The sequence below is a fragment of the Archocentrus centrarchus genome, chromosome 15, assembly GCF_007364275.1.
Source record: "Archocentrus centrarchus isolate MPI-CPG fArcCen1 chromosome 15, fArcCen1, whole genome shotgun sequence".
NCBI classification, from domain to species: domain Eukaryota; kingdom Metazoa; phylum Chordata; class Actinopteri; order Cichliformes; family Cichlidae; genus Archocentrus; species Archocentrus centrarchus.
Genome location: NC_044360.1, coordinates 12,890,444 through 12,909,991, shown reverse-complemented (window position 1 = coordinate 12,909,991; position 19,548 = coordinate 12,890,444). Strand labels below are relative to the sequence as shown.

The following is a 19,548-nucleotide window of genomic DNA, read 5'->3' as shown; positions in this document are numbered from 1 at the left end:
GGGGGGGGGGGTGGGGGGGGGGGGGGGGGGGGGGTGGGGGGGGGGTTTGCATGCTTGTCACTTATGTTTCAGATCATCAAACAAATTCTAATATTAGACAAAGATAATCCGAGTATATTCAAAATACCATTTAAAAAAATGAATTCAATTGTTAAAGGAAAAAAGCTATCCAAACCCCCAGCCCTATGAAAAAGTAATTGCACTTTAAACCTACTAATTGGTTGCGCCACCCTTGGAAGCAAGAATTAGAGTCACGCTTTTGGAACGATGGCTGTGGATGAATTTTGGTCTGCTCTTCTTTGCAGAATTGAGCCACATTGGAGGATCTAAAGCATCTCAATCTGACTTAAGTCCAGACTTGACTAGGCCTTTCATTTTGTGTTGTTTTTTTTTTCCCCTGCCAGAGCAATTCTGAGGTGCCGGTGTGTTTCTGATCATTGCCCTGCTATATAATCCAAGTGTGTTTGAGCTTCAGGGCACGAACTGATGCCCGGACATTTTCCTTCAGTGTTTTCTGGTAGAGAGCAGAATTCATGGTTCCATCAGTCATTGACTTTGTTTCTCATTGTTCTTGAGTTTCTTGAGATCGTGGCATGATGTGTTGCTTTTTGAGATCTTTTACCCTGCTTCACTTGATCAGACAGGCTGCATTTAAGTGATTTTTTAATTCAACAGGTCTGGCAGTAATCAGGCCTGGGTGTGGCTAGTGAAATTGAATTCAGCTTCCAAAAAATGTGGTTAATTCATGATATATTACTTCACATAGGCCAGGTAGGTTTGGATAGCATTATCTCTAAATAAATGAAATCACTAATTTAAAAAAAACAAACAAACAAAAAAAAAACTGTATTTTGTATTTACTCAGATGATCTTTGTCTAATATTAGTATTTGTTTGATGATCTGAAACATGTACATGTGACAAATACGCAAAAAAAAAAAAAAAAGAAAAAAAAAGAGAGAGAAAAAAGAAATCAGGAAGGGGACAAATACTTTTACACAGAACTATAAGTGGCGCTGCAGTCAACCTGAAGTCATGATGAACAGTTTCATGCTTGTGTTTTTGATCACAGCAGACTTTTCTGGAAAGCTCTGGAGAAGCATAAGAACATTATTTATAGACTGAAGCCACAGATCAATATTGTTATTTTTCAGATTAAACACAGAGTAGCTGCCTTTACATAACTTTACCTTAATGATACAAATGCTCAAATGCAGCTTTTAAGATAATGAAAAAAAAATAAGTGAATGGCTAGATAAAAATTAACTAATAAAAGTGAAGACTACATAACTACAGCGTTTATGAATACCTAACATAGAGTATAAACCAAAAAAAAAATAAAAAATTCCATGGTTAGATGTGCCACATAATGCAATTGCACAACTATCTGTAGTTAAGTAATCAAAAATGGATAATGAAATTTTTTCCCCATTTTTTCCATTTGATTCAATAAACAACAAACTACAAAACTGTTACACAGACTTTTACAGTCTTAACGTTAATAAATGTTCCATCAGTGTAATAAAATAATGGATAATGGGTTAATATGTTGAGCCCCATGGTGTATTTTGTTCCTATTACATACATGATTACATAAACTTTGTTTTTGTACTAATTTATTAGAAACTCTTTCCTTTTACCATTTATTGTTCTTCATTATCCCACATTTACTGGATAATTGGATGAAGACAAAAGATGAGTCAGACAGAAGAAACAGAGAGAGCAACAAAGACCAAAAAAAGCCATTCATTCTTTGTGTTATTAAAAAAAATTAAGGATTTTTCTCCTTTCTTGATCACATGATGTGACAACAGGTGAATAACAGGAAGGTACCAGACATCAAGGACAATCTTAGTTTACTTCTTGTGTAAGTGCGCATGATTCACTGGAGAGAAATAAGAACAAAGCCACTGGAGCGATTTATGAAGATGGATAGCCGTGTTAATTTTTAAGTACTATGGATAAACTCGATTTTAGGCTTCAGCTGTGCATATTTGGCTGTGATAATGCATTTTTTTGTATCAGGAGAGCAAATTTTCTCCCGTCTTTCATAGACAGGTCATTGTTGACTGCCTAATAATTGGGAATAGACTAGAAGCCCAATTTGTCATCAAAGAAGCAGTCAAGGTGACAATCTGGGTAAGGTAATCTTAAATTAGACTACAAAAGAGAGAATTTGAAAGTCATGTTTTATTCTCTGTGATGAATGCCCCACAGACCTCAACAGGATGTACTGAACCTGCTTTTAAGATATGATAGGAGGAATAAGTCACTCTAATCAATCATCCAAATATCCTCCATAATCCAAATATTTATTGCATTAAATGCAGCAAAATTTGATCTATTGATACAGCTGCACTTGTATAGTGTGCCACTATGTCTAACAAATTAATGTCCAAATAACAATGAGCCCTAATGTGAGAAGAATTACATTAGGCCGACATGCAAATTTTGCAGCTTATTTCTATTCTTTCTCACCCCAAAACAGTTTTTTAATGTGTTGAGTAGGTACGTAAATTGTGTTCAAATGTATTATCCAGTAGACCACCTATGTTGGATTGTCTTAACTTGAACCAAGAAATAACATTAACTCAAGCAGAAAGTAAAAGTCATACATTAGTAACTGGGGTACCCCATACTTTTGGGCGAGTACCTCTAGCTTCTTCTTGTTGTTTCTCACACTCCGACCTGACACTGGGCGAGGGCTCTAGCCGTCTCATCCTTGACCATATTAGCACGCTCAGCTTCGAAGGAGCGCAGCTTGGCCTGTTGGACAGTTCTGCCACCCCGGCTGTCAGTACCCCAGCTGGAGCTGACGGAACCTAGAGGAAGGAGAGGTGGCGATATACACATAGTCACAACACCTCACTAGATATTAAAGTGAATAGGAATATTAAAAGAGTGGCACAACATGTTTTGGTGCAGAAAGATTAATGTGGACATCTCTAGGTAATAAAAGGTGCACAATGTGCTTCTCACACAAAGCTGTAAGCCAGTGGTTGAGCTCAGGCATGCCTGGTAGTTTCAATAAAATGTTACAACATATTGTGGTAAATTTCTTGAAGACATGTTGGCAAACAAGCGACCATTTAGTGTACCTTGCCTACACAATGTGAAATTTGCATCTACAATATTACACAAGCCATCAAGCACAAAATCACTTTGGTTACAGTGCACCATTTCCCAGTGGCACTCACAGCAGTATTTGGTTTTGTTTGCTCTATAGTGATCAAGTTGGCAGCAACGGAAAGGTTTTTCCATTTAAGCAATTACCAATTAGAAAGAAGAAAGAAGACTGAATGTGTTCTACTGTCCTTTTGTGATGGATACACAATATAAAGACAGAGGTGCTTTGATTTAAAGAAAGAAAAAAAAAATGGATCCAACACAAAAAAAAAAAAAAAAAAAAAAGAAAGAAAATATCAACTGATCGAAATAAAATGAAAACAATTTGCTGCGGCCTTAAAAGTACAACAAGAACAGGCAACAGTTCGAGCTCACCTTCTCCTGGGCAGTTTTCAAGCATGCACACACACAGACCCCCATCAAGTCATGGAGGTTGGTTGGATATATTAATAACTCGATTACAGTCTGACCTGATAAGATTTCATCATCCATAGTGCGCAGGCCTGAGCTATGCGCTCACAGTGATAGACACTGTACACATGGTGGACATTTTATGCCTTCTTTTATTCACTGCGGCTGTAATGTGGAAGCAAAGAAGTAAAAATTTCCGCAGAAAAAAAAAAATGCTGCCTTTCCAGAAGGTCGTCATTAGCTATGTTTATTATTCTGCTTTCAAGTGCCAAATTGGACAAATTTATGACTGTTGCAGATAAGAGAATTTGACACTCAGCTCCCCGAGGAAGCTTTGCTGCAGTGAATTTAAGTCTGTCGAGATGGTGAAAATGGCAGAATGCACTCAACACTTAGCCTTTGTTTTTGGACAATCAAATCGCTAAGATTCAAACTGGCCCTTTAGGCTTAAATTAACTGATGCCATTTCAGGCTTCTCACCCTCATTCTTTGCCCCAAAAATAGGGGCATGTGTGGGGGTTAGGGGTTAAGGGCTGGAGGCTAGCATCTGTCATTGCTGGCTTGCGATGTGATGTAGAGAGGGAATGTGATCGCTGCAGAGAGAGTCCAAGGGAGAGTGAAGTGACTTTGTGTATGTGTGTGTGTGTATGGAAAGACTAACAGCTGGTGGTTTGGATGTAGAGAAATGCATGGCATGTAGTAGTAACCCAGGACTGGGACACTACTGCTGCTGCTGCTGCTGCTTGCTGCTGCTGCGGTGGCGGCGTAAGTGTCTTTGTCTGTGTCTGAGATGGTTAAAGTGAAAACATAATAAAACAAAAATGATTTATGAAATAAGAAATGAGAATCCTGGCTGTTGCGGGAAAAAAAATTTCTACACATAAATAACTATTACGCTTAAAATGTGGTTTCAAAATGAGCGTGAGTCTTGAGAAATCAGGTGCACACATTGTGACTAATAACACAAGTATGCACACAGCAGAAATAAAGCACAAAACATGAGGATGACTGAAATGTTAACTCCAATAATAAATAAATTGTAGACCTACAGTATTTATGCGTTGGTGTGTGCATCAGGGCTCACAATGTATCTACTGCAATTCCCATGCAATGTTTAAACTTCCCACAAGGCTGTGGCCCAGAGGCACCTTTCCAGGCTATACTGAGATGGCCTCTGTGGCCTGGAGCACAGATAGAGACTAGCTGCTCAGCCAGTAATCACTCAGAGTGAGTGTGGAAATAGTGAATAATAAAAAAATAAAATAAAACAACAACACAAAAAAAAACAAAAAACTTTTTTTTTTAAATACCTAAAAATCTGAAAAACACACATATGTCAATCATTATAGCAAGAAAAAGCTCATTACTAACTCACTCTCTCTTAGGAGCATATTAAAAATCACAGCTTATTTCCCCAACACATCCTGTTTAGTAATCTGTGTGTCATTTTGACTTCAACCTGTGCTATTTCAACCCTTAACAGGCCAGGACACTGGTTGCTTAGTACCTCTTGATATGACATAAACTCTGACTTCCAAGCAACCTTTGATCACTCAGTTACAGCAAAGCCTTCATGTGATCTTTAGTAAGAGATGGTAAACCACAGCCACCAAGTCCTGCCGCACCCACAACATTTGCTAATGACAGACACCCACTGGCTCGCATATCAGCGTCAATCAAGAACAAGCTCACAGCTCACAAGCAAGCAGAAGAAACACGGTGAGAACTTAGTCTTTAAATAAGCACAGAGATCAGACCGGCTTTATTAATCAAACTCGTTTGGCTTACGCACACGCACACACGATACAATGAATTATGTAAATGAATTCCAACCATTACATGGTTAAAGACAACAAAGAATTGTTCCAGATGGCCTCAGTTACCCTCAGGTGGAGTTTGTTAAACAGCCAACACTTAGTGCAGCAATTATAGTTGGAAACTGTTAATCATAGAGGAGCTCGCAAAGGCGCTACCTGTCACGCTGACGATCCTCATCATGTCATTTCACACCAGGAAACAAAAACAGATTTCAGGAGTCTGAATCTGTTTTTTTCACTTGTAACAGAATTTTTTTCACTTGTAACAGAATTTGTACTCATTAAATTGCTACTTCAACAAATACAACATTACAAATGTTAAATAACATACAAGCATATGTTATTTAAAGCTTCCCATTTTGAATTATATTAAAAATCCAGTTCACTAAAAAAAAAAGGGGGGGGGGGGTATATACCCCCCCCTTTTTTTTTTGCAGAATATGATTAATAATGAAAAAAAATAACCCTAATTTATTTGCTTGTCTAGATACCAACAAAAGTGAGAAGACATTTGTTGAAAAGTGGATAAAACTGATTTCTCTGATTTTTCTGTGTGACATGGAGTCACTGAATAAAAACAGAAAAAAAAAAAACTGAATAAAAAGCAACAAAGTTTGAAATGTATAATTTTTTAAAGCATGTGACAGATGATAAACTCACTGTTCCAGCAGCTGGTCATATCTGGACTGAGTGTCTCTGTCAGCGGCCACTGCTCTGTCCCTCTCCAGCACCGCACTGTCTCTGGCCTCACGCAAATTCCTGATAAAACATACACATACACACACACACACGCACACACACACAGACAGTTAAAAGCTCCTTTCATGCCTGTGCAAAGCAACAATTTTATTCATTTGGAGATATGCTGGTATTTTCTCCTTTTTGGAGATACTGTTAAGCAGCATTGGTATAGCTCTTTCTTCTCTTAAATATCTGTGTAGGTACAAATTAATTCAGTAACTGACTAATGGTATATTGTACACTAGATGAGTGAAAAAACAAAAACAAAAAAATGCTGCTTTTGGCTGTTTGCTTATTCACAAGGGGTTACCACAGCAAACACACCACATATTTTGATATGGCAGATTTTTATGCTGGATGCGCCTTACTGACACGGCCTCAAAGGATTTTGTGTCCCCTCCTGGGATCAAATCAGAGATCTTTCACTTGTTAGCCAAATTTGTATCCCACAACACTATAGAGTTAATCTCTTCCCTAACACAATGCTCCAAATTGCAATTATGAACAAAGTGCAACAATATTGCAGCAACCATGTAAAATGAGGAAACCACTCACTGATCTGATTGTCAGTGAGTAATGAAGAATGTGTGACTTTATCTGGTTTAAACAGCACGCCTGATATTTGATCACTTTCTGCAGTTATACTAAAAGAGTGATACCTGTTTTTCCCTCTCATACATCTCCCTGGAGGTTCTCTGCAGGTTGTCTATCTCCTGACTTGTTTTCAACCTGATGTTGTTCCACTCCTCTCTTAATTTGGCCTCATACTCATACTTATAGTGGTCTCTGTAGAGGAAAGAGATGAGAAACAAATGAACATAGTATTCACCTAGAAGATTTCTTCATGTGGGTCAAATGAGAGCTGAGATCAGAACACAGCTGGCAGATAATGTACAGTATCACTTCTTATTTTTATTGACCATTGTTTGAAGTCAGACTTATAATACTTGCACAGTTTACTTCTTCCATATCACAGCACTAGAATACTGGCTTCTTATGAGAGGTGGAAAGCAGCAAAGCCTAACCTGGATGCTACATATTTTTCATAGGTGTCCTTCCCTGGCTTTTTTAGCATCTTCTAATTGTACCTGTACAAAAAAAAAAAAAAAAGTGAAAGCAAATTAGATGGTGACTTCTTGTATTACTATAAGTACTTTGCTGATGAACTGTTTGAACCTGCAATCTCTCCAGGCGGGTCTTCTTCAGGTGCACAGCGAACATTGAGTTCCATGTTCTGCCTGTGCAGGTACTCCTTGTCCTTCTGCAGGAGTGTCACTGATTGTTGCAATGTCGCCACCTGGAGGGCAAAAAGAGAATTAAAATAAAACTAAAAACCAGAGAGATTCAGTGAGAATTATGAGGACAAAATATATCTGATGCACCTCTTTGCTGAGTGTGTCCCTTTCTCTGGTCACTGCAATGTGAGACAGGTCTAGGTTCTCATATGTCTCTTTAACTCCTTCAGTTCTGTTTCAAAGTGTTCACGCTCACTATAAACCAATGCAACAAGGGTGACATACATTTTAACTTTCAACTTACTAGTTCAGAATTTAATATAACAAATTTGCAATGTGTTTTTCATCAGCAATTATAGAAGAAAAAGCAGCAGACTACTCTTAAATCTACTGTACAGTTTTGCAGTTTTTTTTCCACGTACTGTTTAAAAATTATGTTTCTGAGACAAGGACAGAGCATAAAATCTATACTGTAGCCTACTAAAGAAAGATCAGAAGCCCATAAGCTGACCTCTGATTATCAAATGTCACAAGAACAAACACAACACCGTTTAATATTTGGGTAGTTCTGTCTGCGATAGTCCCCATCTTGGATCTGCTGCTTGGTATCAGCCAGTTCTAAGGTCAATCTCTGGCTCCTCATCTCCTGCTCTGTACGCAACCGCCGCTCCTCCTCATAGCTCTTTGAGGACACACGCACAAAAAAGACAGTATTGACACTACAAGAAGTCTGTCATTATTATAATAATATGCAAACACTTTTTTTTCCAGACAGGCATTCAGGAAGAATTACTGTTGCTTCCATACTGTCTTAAGGGGGCCATACAGCATTTGTAAATTCTAAAATGTGCCGTTCACAAATTGGCGCAAACCAACAACATGCTGACTCTTTTACTAGACTAACTGTCGGGTTAAAGATGGGCATGTCTGGTCCGACTCTCAGACATTTAAGTCACATTCACCTCCTTAGGGTGAAAACTGCTTAGGCCAACATCCCTCCAGCAGCCTGGGCCGGGATTCATGACATTTTTTTGGCATATTCTAACCTGTGCTGTCAGCATGATGCAGCATTATCCCATCATTGTGTCATTTATGCTACAGGGTGTCTGGTGAACGTATTGACTGTACTGCTTTCGTTTAACTCAGACTAATCTCATTCTTAATACCACAGGCTGTAAACATGACCATTTCAAGGAAGTTGTAACTCACACTTTTAGCATTGACCCATCAATGTTGCATTGCACGCAGCCTAAAAGTAAATGAACCTCTTGACCATTTTCATTCTTTGTGTTTACACTTCTAAACATGTGACCTCAAGCATGAGTGTTTGTTTAAAATATGTTTCTTCTTGAATGCTTAGAGAAAGATTATACAACTGGTAATCTTACAAGAAATGAAAAGGTAACAGAACAAAATGCAAGCCACTGTTGATATGCTAACGCAAAAAGTGTTGTGTGCAAACATTACACAAGTATAGCTATAATGTAAAACACATGAATATTGTAGATAAGAGACAGTTACAGTATAAGAGAACCTACACAGACATAAGAGACCGTTAGACCAACATAAAACTGCGCTACAAGGCTGGGTTTGTGTTTTACCTCAATCAGTGTCCTTCATCTTAGTTCTGTGTATATCCAGCTCTTCTGTCATACTGGTGTTCTTCACACTAAGCTCAGTCAGCTGAACCCGCAGTGAGTCAACTTGCCTCATAGAAACGCATCTAGGAACACAACACAAGAAAAGTCGCTTCATTTCCTGACAGCTTAGATTTTGTCCTTCTAGTAATCATTAGTGGGGTTCAGCAGGATAGAGAGCTACGCTCATACTTACAGCTACATATTCCTGTATGGAAATTTTGTCCTCAGGAAGACCAAGCAGCTCCTGGTATCTGTCCTGGGAGATGTCCAGATCCCCTGAAGACCGCCGCAGTTCTCCAGCCTTCTCACACAGCTGTCGGTTAGTCTCCTCAGCTGCTGCTGCCGAGCAGGATGGCCTCCATCTCTTGCTTACGCAGAACCTGCTGCTTCCTGGTGAGAAAAGACCACACCATCATCTGCATAAAGACAACATGACCAGTAACTAAATATTTAAAAAATAATGCCTATATAAACACTACAATAACATTTTATTCATTTAAATAAGTACAAAACCTTGTTCTTCTCTTGGTTGCTCCCTTAAGAGTACCCACAGCAGATCACTCTGCCTCCATCTCACCCTATCCCTAGCATCCTTCTCTCTCATACCAACCCTCTGCACATCCTCCTTCACTACATCCATGAATCTTCTCTCTCTGGTCTTCCTTTGTTCCTTCTGCCTGCAGCTCCATACTTTATTCATCCCAGACAGAAATGTCTTTTTTCTTTCAGAATCAGAAATAAATAGTGCCTAGTATAGTGCCTAGGCAGAGGGCAGAAACAATTTCCTTGTGTGGAATAAAGTGTTTTAAAATTGCTGCTTCTATGCACATAGAAATTTAAGCCTTTATGTCTCATAAAACATCTATCCAGCCATTTTTTTTCCTGCTTAACCAATTCATGGGGCTGGAGCCTATGCCAGCTGGTATGGGGTGAGAGGACAGGTTATTATGCCAGTCTGTTGCAGGGGCTAACACAGAGAGACAACCATTCACACTTCACGGTCACAACCACCTAAGGGAAACTTAGAATCACCAATTTGCATATGTTTGGGACTGTGGGAGGAAGGTGGGCACAGGGAGAACATGCATGCAAACTCCACACAGAGAGGCCCCAGCCAGATGGTGGATTTGAACCCAGGACCTTCTTGTTTGAGGCAACAGTGCTAACACACTCCACCACCATGCTGCCCTTCATAAAACATAATGTGCATTTTGTTTATGAATTCATTAAAATAAATAGGCACAACTAAGTCATTCTCATTACTGTATATGGTCAGTTTAGGCTTATGTGCATAGTCATTCACTAAAGTACTACTGTCAGCCATGAAATCCTGTCCTGGTACGTGACTAATGTACCAGACCAGGTACTCCTCCTTCTCACCTGTTCTCCTCCTGAGCAGTTTCATGTTGGCTGTCCAGTCTCAGCGCCAACACCTTGTTTTTGATGAAGGGCATCATTCAGCCTCTCCTCTAGTTCTTCAATCTGAAACACAAGATATTTTATTATAGATGTTTGAATTCAATCACAAACTCTTAATGCAACAATAATAATCCTGGATATGGCAGTCGCGTCCTCCCTCTTGCAGCTCCCAAGTCGTATCTCTCCTACCCAAGCGGAAGTGTTACACACCAGATATCCATAGAAACACTGTCCCCAGTTCCCACCGTCCCGTCTACCTTTGACATATGGTCGGCCTTCATGTTGTCTATGATGAGATTCTTCTGAGACAACTCGATTTTTAGTAGCTGGACGTTGTGCAGCAGCTCTTTTCTCTCGATCAGCTGGCGGGTCACCTTCTGGGAGCCGTTCCGCTGCTCGTCGGATGAGGAGACATCCTCGGTGGTGGGCACGGTTGTCTCCAAGCTGATGTCCTCAGACTCCAGGTCCAAGGAGCTGGAGACGTTGGCCGCGGTCGGCTTCAGCTGCTGCTTCTTTGGAGGCATTTTGTATTGTTTTGAGTTCGGACTTTGAGTCCTGAGCACCTCTCTGGCTAACCACTAAATACTGACCACAAACGTTAAGTAAAGAGGACGTACACTTCATGCCACTTTGAGATGGCACTCTGGACTGAAAAGGAAAGCCGCTGAATTGTTTTATTTTCAAGGGTCCCGCTCTCAGCTGTCTGCTAGCCGCCACGGGTTCCGATTATGTGGCGTTGGCTACAGCGCCCTCTGTAGTAAATAAGCGTGAAGTGCAATCACAACCAATTTCTCTTTCGTTGGTTACGTTGCACCGCTGTGCAGTACCCCCTCCAAACACGGGGGTCGCTATGAAAATGACAGTGACAATCCTACTGCGTCCTGCAAGAATTTGTTTTCGTCGAACAATTAGATGGGCAGCCAAAAGTAACCGCAGCCGTTTGTAAATTTTACAAAAAGGTGAAAAATACCGCTGTGTTTTGGAGCATAACGTGGCGTATTTTTATTCAGTATGATTTCTAAATGCAGAGGAATACAGATGGAAATATAAATGACTAAAACACGTGAAGTTAGACTTTATGGTTTTCAAAACACTTGGAAAGTTTTGTCGGACCACAGAGGTAGTTTACACATGGGGAGCTAAAGGCTGGCTATCAGGGTGGTAGGAGAAAACATCAGAATTTATCTGTTTTTGGTCTTTTATCGTCATTATGTTGAAGTCTAAAACCTTCGTTAAGAAGACCCGGTCGGGTGGGGTGATGAAGGTAGTGCGTGAGCATTATCTGAGGGATGATATTTGGTGCGGTAGCGAAGCTTGCACTGAGTGCAAACAGGAGTCCACGGTGCTGCAGAAAGACGCATGTATGGAGAGCAGTCTCTGCTCCTATCCACATTATCTGGTTCCTGACACCAATGTGGTGCTTCATCAGGTAAAAAAAAAAAAAGGGTTCCCCACTTCATATGTGTCCAATACGATCTGCATTTATTTCTTCAGACAGTCTAATGTGATAATCTACACACGTGTAAGCTTTGATTTCCCATACAGACATGTACTACAGGTTTGTGGTACGGGAAAAGAGGACAGAGACAGGGTGAGATTGAGGCAGATGATCTGCTGTGGCAACCCCTAAAGGGAGCAGCCAAAAGAAGACACAAGAAGCACAAACTAGGGCCATCAACTGCATGATACTGATGAATAACACTTTTTCTGGTTAATTTCAATATTTTCCTATATTGTGTGTCTTATCTTTTTCAAGAATGACCTAGCCAAGATGGCAGCAGATATAATAATAATTACAAGCACATTCACACAGAACAAGCAAGTGAACACAGCAATCATATGCAACAAAATATCAAGACCCAAAAGGTTTTATTTCCAATTTATTTCATTTTAATTTTAAGAGAAATCGTTTTGACCAAATATATTATTTTCTCAATCGTTTAAATTTGACTTAAGCCTTCAAATACTTGAGACATTTTCAGGTCTGTCTGTGTATTACTCCAGGAAAAAGGTAGCCCATATTTAAAAGCTTTTTGGACAGTTCTGATTAACCAGTTGCAGCAGATATCTGACATAAATGTAGGTGAAAGAGATTCCTTTGAACCTGATTCTCTAACACTTTACAATTTGTCCTGCAGATCGACATATTGGAAGATCCTGTGATTCGTAATGTGATTATCCTTCAGACTGTACTGCAGGAGGTACGCCACCGTAGCGCACCTGTCTATAAGCGCCTGAAGGACATCATACATGCGAAAGAGAACACTTCTACACTTTTACCAACGAACACCACAGGTAGGAAAACTGTCAAATTTAACATCATTACAAAATCCTACCTTCACAGTAGTGTCAAAAATAAACCTATAGAAAAGTAATCAATTACAAATAGCCTCACTCTTTGTTCCCTCATTGTATCAGATTGCTTTAAAAAGCATGAAAGACTATTTTACTTCTATGCTTGATACCTTATTTTATCCATTCTTATAATTCCTCCTCTTCCAGAGAGACATTCATTGAACGTGAACCAGGTGAGAGCGCCAATGACCGCAACGACCGTGCAATTCGCGTGGCAGTCAGATGGTACAGTCAGCACCTGAAGACATTTGAGTCTGACACAGATGGTCTCAAGGTGGTCCTCCTCACCAATGATCAAGGAAACAAGGAAAAGCACAGGAGAATGGCCTGCTGGTGCACAAATGTATTGAATCAAATTTCAGCAAGAAAAGATCTCCTGACTAATTTCTTTGGATATAATTATGCTTTGAATGATTTGTCATAAGAAAATCTTCATTTTCTTAATAGGTGAAGAGTATGTCAAGAGTCTGATAGCAAATCCCGAGCTTGTTGATCGCCTGGCCTTGTCCAATGATGACAAGGTAAACACTAAAATTGTTACATGCAACAATAAATCCTGCTTCCAGTTTTAAGTAAAGACAAACTGTATCTGATTTTGTATCTGTTTCTCCTGTTTATGTATCTGATTTTTTTTTTTTAACTCAAAGCCTTTGTGATATTCTTTATCTTTCCTTCTCCATCAGAATGAAATTACAAGCAGTAAAGTGTTATTTCCAGAGCACCTTCCCCTGTCCAGAATCCAGGCAGGAATTAAAAGTGGCTCCTTCCTCCAAGGCACCTTTAGGGCCAGCAGGGACAACTATTTGGAGGCAACAGTGTTTGTCCAGGGAGAGGGAGAAGACAGCACAGAGGTGTGTGTGTGTGTGTGTTTGTCTGATAATATATATAGTGCTGTTGATCATGCTGTACAAATGACCTGATTTCCTAAAAAGTGAACACGAGCATGTTTAACGCTCCCTACGATCCTTTTTGTCTGTTTACAGGTTCTCATCCAGGGTCTTCAGAACCTCAACAGAGCAGTGCACCAGGATGTGGTTGCTGTGCAGCTTTTGCCAAGGAATCAGTGGGTGGCACCGTCGTCAGTTGTGCTGCAGGATGAAGGCACAGCAAAGGATGATGAGGATGCTGAAGAAGGGGGGGTGGGGGGGGGGGGGGGGGGGGGTGGGGGGGGGGGGGGGGGGGGGGGGGGGGGGGGGGGGGGGGGGGGGGGGGGGGGGGGGGGGGGGGGGGGGGGGGGGGGGGGGGGGGGGGGGGGGGGGGGGTGTATAAGACAGCTTGTGTATTTGCTTATATTGGAAGGTGTCTGCTCTTTTTATTTCTTATAGTTGGAGAATTAAATTTAGAAGAGTGTTTTATGGTGTAGATGTTTCTGCACACGGAAAGAGCTTGCAGTTTTTTTACTTTGTAAATGCATAAAAGTGTCTTGGAGTGCCTTAATGACCTCCTTGTTCCTGTGTGTTTGAGCAGTTGAGGATAGCAGCAGCCGAGGCCGCTAGGAAGCCCACGGGGAAGGTAGTGGGAATCATTAAGAGGAACTGGAGGCCATTCTGTGGCATGCTGAATGCTTCCCATATCAAAGAGGTAAGTTAAAGCTGTTCAGTATCGTTGGTTTTAAGATGTGGAATGTTTCTTAAAACTGCACCTTTGGCGTAAATTAATCCGTCCTAATAATGTACAAATGGTTTTGCACTTACTGTTATGATCAGCACTGATAATCCCTTTTCTTTCCCTTTTCATTCAGTCCACTCGGCATCTTTTCACCCCAGCAGACCGCCGTATCCCACGTATTCGCATTGAAACACGGCAGGCATCCACACTGGCAGGCCAGAGGATCATGGTGGCCATCGATGGCTGGCCAAAGACTCCAGATATCCAAATGTGAGCTGAAATCTCTTCAGACTGTTAAATCATTGGAACTTTCGATATGAAACCATGATTAGCTACATACCGACTTGCCAAAGTTTAACATGAAAATTTAGCACAACATATAAGAAAATTCACAGAATTTGTCCATGGAGACATTTTTTTTTTTTTTTTTTTTTTGTTTAGGGTCATTTTGTACGCAGTTTGGGAAGCGCAGGGGAGAAAGACACAGAAGAGGAGGTGCTGCTACTGGAGCACGATGTTCCACATCAGGCTTTCTCTCAGGCAGTGCTCAGTTTCCTTCCTAAGATGCCATGGGCCATCACACCAGAGGTAGCATTTGTTTCCTTAAGATACACTGAGTACAGCTATCTCATTGTTTGATTCATCAACTGGTATATCAACCCATGATTTGAAAGCATGTATGTACACATATGTGTATCAAGGAATGTAAATATGTGTGGTGCAGGACATGGGGAAGAGGGAGGACTTGAGGCCGCTGACAGTGTGCAGTGTGGATCCTCCAGGATGTACAGATATAGATGATGCTCTACACTGTAGAGAGCTGGAAAATGGTCACCTTGAGGTACTCGTAATGTACAAATACACTATTAGTATGAGCACTTGTGTCTGTAATACTGGACATGCGAGTCCATTGATATACTGTTCATGTTTGGTTTTGACAGGTGGGCGTCCACATTGCTGATGTCAGCCACTTCATCAGGCCTGGCAATGCTCTAGACAAAGAGGCAGCAAACCGTGGCACCACAGTGTATTTGTGTGGCAAGGTGAGAAAATCCAACTTGCACTTTTGCATCCTTTCTTAACACATTTTAAACCACTACCAACAAAATTAGCACATAGAAAGCAGCATGCACGACGCTGACTGCTATTTTAAGCAAACGCCTCAAAATTTGTGAGCTCTGCATGTACTACATCATTTTTTGTAGCACTCATAATCTTCACGTGTACTATACTTGCCCATCCCTACCTTATTTTTTCTTCTTTTAGAACTTTATTTATGAACATCAGTACAGACAAATAAGACACTAACAATATTTTTCTACAAATCCTATGTGCAAAAGGTTTAGCAGATATTCAAATAGTGCAATAAATTTCAGCCTTAGCAATTCATTAGTCAGGTAAATCTCATTTAAGACTTTGAAGTTAACCTCTTTTACTACTACTTACTTCTTCTTCTTCCAATTGTATTCCGCCATCAACTGATTGATGATTAGGGAGGAAGGGGACATAAATATACTTTCCCTGGATCACCTCAACTTCCTCAATCTCAAATTCTTTCAGAATATAATTTCTTTTAAGTGGTTTAAAATCAATTTTTTTTAATAAAATATTTCTAATAACTTGTTTGTATACCTGCTGTCACAAACGTCAGTTCCTGCTATGCAGCGCCCTCTCCAGGAGAAATTTTAAGAGTTTACAGAGTCTTCTTTAATCAGTGATCTCAAAGGGACTGAGATGACTTTTGAGTGCATCCTAATTGGAACTTCTCACAGAACACCCCATGCTGTAATGGATCACATTTCTCATCTTTAAAATGAGCTACAGCTCAAATCCCCTCAGATCTCCATTCATCCACTTCATTCCATGCACATAGATTTATTTATTTTTTTTTACTAAGTTGAATGTAGCTCCTGCTTCCTGTCATCATTCTGCATTTCTATTCTATTTCTTTTGGTCACATGAATGTATGTCCACACTGTTTCACAGTCAAAGTTCAACTGTATGAGTGCTCCCCAGCCATCATGCTTGCACTGCACTGTGCTGCACTTTGCACGACACAGCAGGAAACCATTGTTGTGTGCTCTGAAACCATAGAAAAGAATGCCTTTCAGAGCACAGCACATGCCACTTTCTATGTGAAAGGGCCCTAATAGTATAAAGATACAAAAAGAGATGAATTTCTTCACTATCATTAGTAGTATTTTATATATACATACATATATAGCTGTTAATAGCTATGTTACAGAGATCTCTTTATTTCTTCTTATTTGGATTTTATTGAAATTTGTGATCATATTCATGAATTTGATTTTATTGTGTATTCAACAGAGGATAGACATGGTTCCTGAACTGCTCAGCTCCAATCTTTGTTCTCTACGGTCCAACGTGGACAGGTAATAACTGAAGACACACAAACTCACACACACACAGGCACCAATTTGTTAATATAACACTTAGGTGTTACCGATCTTTTACTGATTCCAGCTGATGGGGAATGAATGCACTTATATTGTTTGTCTCTAATTGTGGTTGTTTTTCTCTCACCATTTCACCAGACTCGCCTTTTCATGTATCTGGGAAATGAACCAAAAGGCTGAAATTCTAAAGACTCGATTCACAAAAAGCGTCATTAACTCTAAGGTATCAACACACACGTTAGCATTTTTTTCAGTTATCTTTTTTAAAATTTCATTTTATGCAAGAATTGTTATTACTATTATTAATGTTTTTCTTTGTTTTGGTCCAGGCTTCTCTGACCTATGCTGAGGCCCAGATGAGGATTGATGACACCAGCAAGAATGATGATATAACAAAGAGCCTACGGGGTCTCAACAAACTGGCCAAAATCCTCAAGAGGCAGCGGATAGAGAAAGGGTAAGGACTAAAATGAGTACAAAAGACACGAGGAGAGAATATTGAACAGAGTCAAAATGCTATATATTTAAACTTGCTGTAATTTACATAAATCTCATTTTGTGTGACATCTGATATCATTTAGGGCATTGACACTGTCCTCTTTAGAGGTCCGTTTTCATATGGACAGTGAAACCCACGACCCCATTGATCTCCAGACCAAAGAACTCATGTAGGTAACTTCAAAAAGGAGCAGTCTGCAGAACTTCTTTCTCTGCAAAAGCTTCTTCTTATATAGCTTTAGATTTTCTTTTTTGTGTGTGAGTCATGCTGTGTTTAAAAACCATCTCTTTATTATTAGGGAGACAAACTCAATGGTTGAGGAGTTCATGTTGCTGGCCAATATTTCAGTTGCTCAGAAGATTTATGATGAATTTCCAGAGTGCGCTCTGCTGAGGAAACACCCAGCACCACCTCCATCTAACTACGACATCCTGATCAAAGCTGCAAAGTCTAAGGTGAGTGACTGCAAATAGTCATATACGAAGTATGCATGGAAAACATTCTGCTTGGTTTGTGAACCTGCTACTAGTAGGGAATCACAGCAGTACACTAATCAAGGATAAAAACAAGTTTGTTTGTTTTTTGTTTGTGTGTTTTTTTTTTTATTAAAAATTGTTTTTACGGTGACAACATTTTTTTTGTTTCCAACTCCTATTAGGAGGTCGAGATCCACACAGATTCAGCAAAGGCACTGGCTGATTCCCTTGATGCAGCCAAAGTGGATGGCTTCCCATACTTTAACACGCTGCTGCGCATCCTGGCCACTCGCTGCATGATGCAAGCTGTCTATTTTTGTTCTGGCATGGACAGCGATTTCCATCATTATGGCCTTGCCTCACCAATTTATACGCACTTCACGTCTCCTATTAGGAGGTATGAAAACATGTTTTACATATCTTGGCAAAACATGTGAGAGTCAGGCTTTTCTAACAAAGAAATGTTCACAATTGATTATGGTAAAGTTGTTTCTAGCCTCCTTTGTCATCCACTTTCCTCCTTTTTTCTTCTTTAACCTCTTACCCAGGTACGCAGATATCATTGTGCACCGTCTGCTGGCAGTGGCCATAGGAGCAGACAGCACCTACCCAGATTTAATGGACAACACAAAGAGTCAGCCCTCTGCAATAACCTCAACTACAGGCACAAAATGTCTCAGTATGCACAACGGGCTTCTGTGGCCTTCCACACACAGGTAACCACAAATCAAAACACTGAACTGAACCGTGTGAACTGGTTTTCTTTAAAACTCACTGTCCAGAACTATTATGACCACAAATTATTTTTTCCCTGCAGTTGTTTTTCAAGAGCCGAGGAATACTGAACGAAGAAGGATTCATTCTGTTTGTGAGGAAGAATGCAATCATTGTACTCATCCCAAAGTTTGGCTTGGAGGGAACAGTGTTCTTTGACACAAAAGACAAAGTTTCCCCAAATAAAGTGTTTGAGGAAGAGGTATAAACACCCTGATTTTTTTTTTTTTTTTTTTTTAAATCAGCTTTGATACCTTAAAGTTCTAAAGTCAAGAGTTCAAATTATTTCATCTGTTCTTCTGCATGTGTAGGGTCCCACTCTGACTGTGGAGCAACACAAGTTCCACATATTCGACAAGGTGAAGGTCACCATCAGCCTAGATGACTCCAATATTCAGCACCAGAAGATCCGCATGGCTCTGATTGACCCAGTGGTAAGGATGGACAAAAGTAACTGAAACTGAAGAGCCCTTTTTGTTTTTTAACCAACAGTTAACAGTATTTAAATTTGATTGAAGACTATTAAGATAATAGATATCAGTCATCCCTGATAAGAAAATGTGTTCATTTTTCCCTGGAAGTAAAAGCTTTATTTTTTTTTTAGATCCCCGGTGTGAGTGTTCCAGCCCCAGATGCCGAAACCCCAGCTAAGAAACAAAAACTGGACCGCTGACAGAAAGGACCACGTTATTTTTTACCTGGACCACGTGATCTTCCAGATTAAGAAACATGCAGTCTGTAAAGGAATTGGACTATTTGATACCATTGAGTGTTATATTTTGAGCAAAGACGCCCTTCTCTAACATGCACCATTCTGCTCTTTTATGATTTCAAATATTTCTTCAAAATGGACAGGTGCAAGAAAGAGTAAGCTATATTACAGTGTAATAGGCAGCTCATTAAAATGATTTTTTAACCTGTATGTTTCTGGTTTCTTTTTTGCCACAGCGGCTTTTGTTAGCAGTGGAGAGAGACAGGAATTGGGGGAAGATACAGGGGAAGACATGCGGGCAAATTGGCGACAGGCCGGG

General features: G+C 40.1%; 2 protein-coding genes across 2 annotated transcripts in view; one reads left to right on the top strand and one right to left on the bottom strand.

The window, feature by feature from the left end:
• Positions 1-11,192, bottom strand: part of pibf1 (progesterone immunomodulatory binding factor 1) — a 22,800-nt gene extending 11,608 nt beyond the window's left edge. The window contains 20 exon segments of the mRNA XM_030748579.1: positions 2,653-2,682; positions 2,685-2,801; positions 2,803-2,821; positions 6,014-6,115; positions 6,758-6,880; positions 7,120-7,148; positions 7,150-7,182; positions 7,271-7,288; positions 7,290-7,391; positions 7,477-7,541; positions 7,544-7,584; positions 7,878-8,011; positions 8,931-8,942; positions 8,944-9,033; positions 9,035-9,052; positions 9,163-9,301; positions 9,303-9,359; positions 10,350-10,402; positions 10,404-10,451; positions 10,646-11,192. Coding sequence (XP_030604439.1) covers positions 2,653-2,682; positions 2,685-2,801; positions 2,803-2,821; positions 6,014-6,115; positions 6,758-6,880; positions 7,120-7,148; positions 7,150-7,182; positions 7,271-7,288; positions 7,290-7,391; positions 7,477-7,541; positions 7,544-7,584; positions 7,878-8,011; positions 8,931-8,942; positions 8,944-9,033; positions 9,035-9,052; positions 9,163-9,301; positions 9,303-9,359; positions 10,350-10,402; positions 10,404-10,451; positions 10,646-10,912 — 1,497 coding nt within the window. The 5' untranslated portion in view covers positions 10,913-11,192.
• dis3 (DIS3 exosome endoribonuclease and 3'-5' exoribonuclease) lies at positions 11,101-19,431 on the top strand. The gene is given in 25 exon segments (XM_030748578.1): positions 11,101-11,817; positions 12,527-12,647; positions 12,650-12,683; positions 12,891-13,057; positions 13,060-13,086; positions 13,191-13,264; positions 13,427-13,594; positions 13,727-13,882; positions 14,208-14,324; positions 14,485-14,602; positions 14,605-14,621; positions 14,793-14,939; positions 15,076-15,192; positions 15,293-15,394; positions 16,680-16,744; positions 16,907-16,991; positions 17,098-17,225; positions 17,350-17,436; positions 17,566-17,722; positions 17,926-18,140; positions 18,292-18,365; positions 18,368-18,459; positions 18,561-18,719; positions 18,829-18,951; positions 19,122-19,431. Coding segments are annotated over 25 exon segments (2,838 nt in total). The 5' UTR covers positions 11,101-11,598; the 3' UTR covers positions 19,191-19,431.
• The last annotated feature ends 117 nt before the right edge of the window (positions 19,432-19,548 follow it).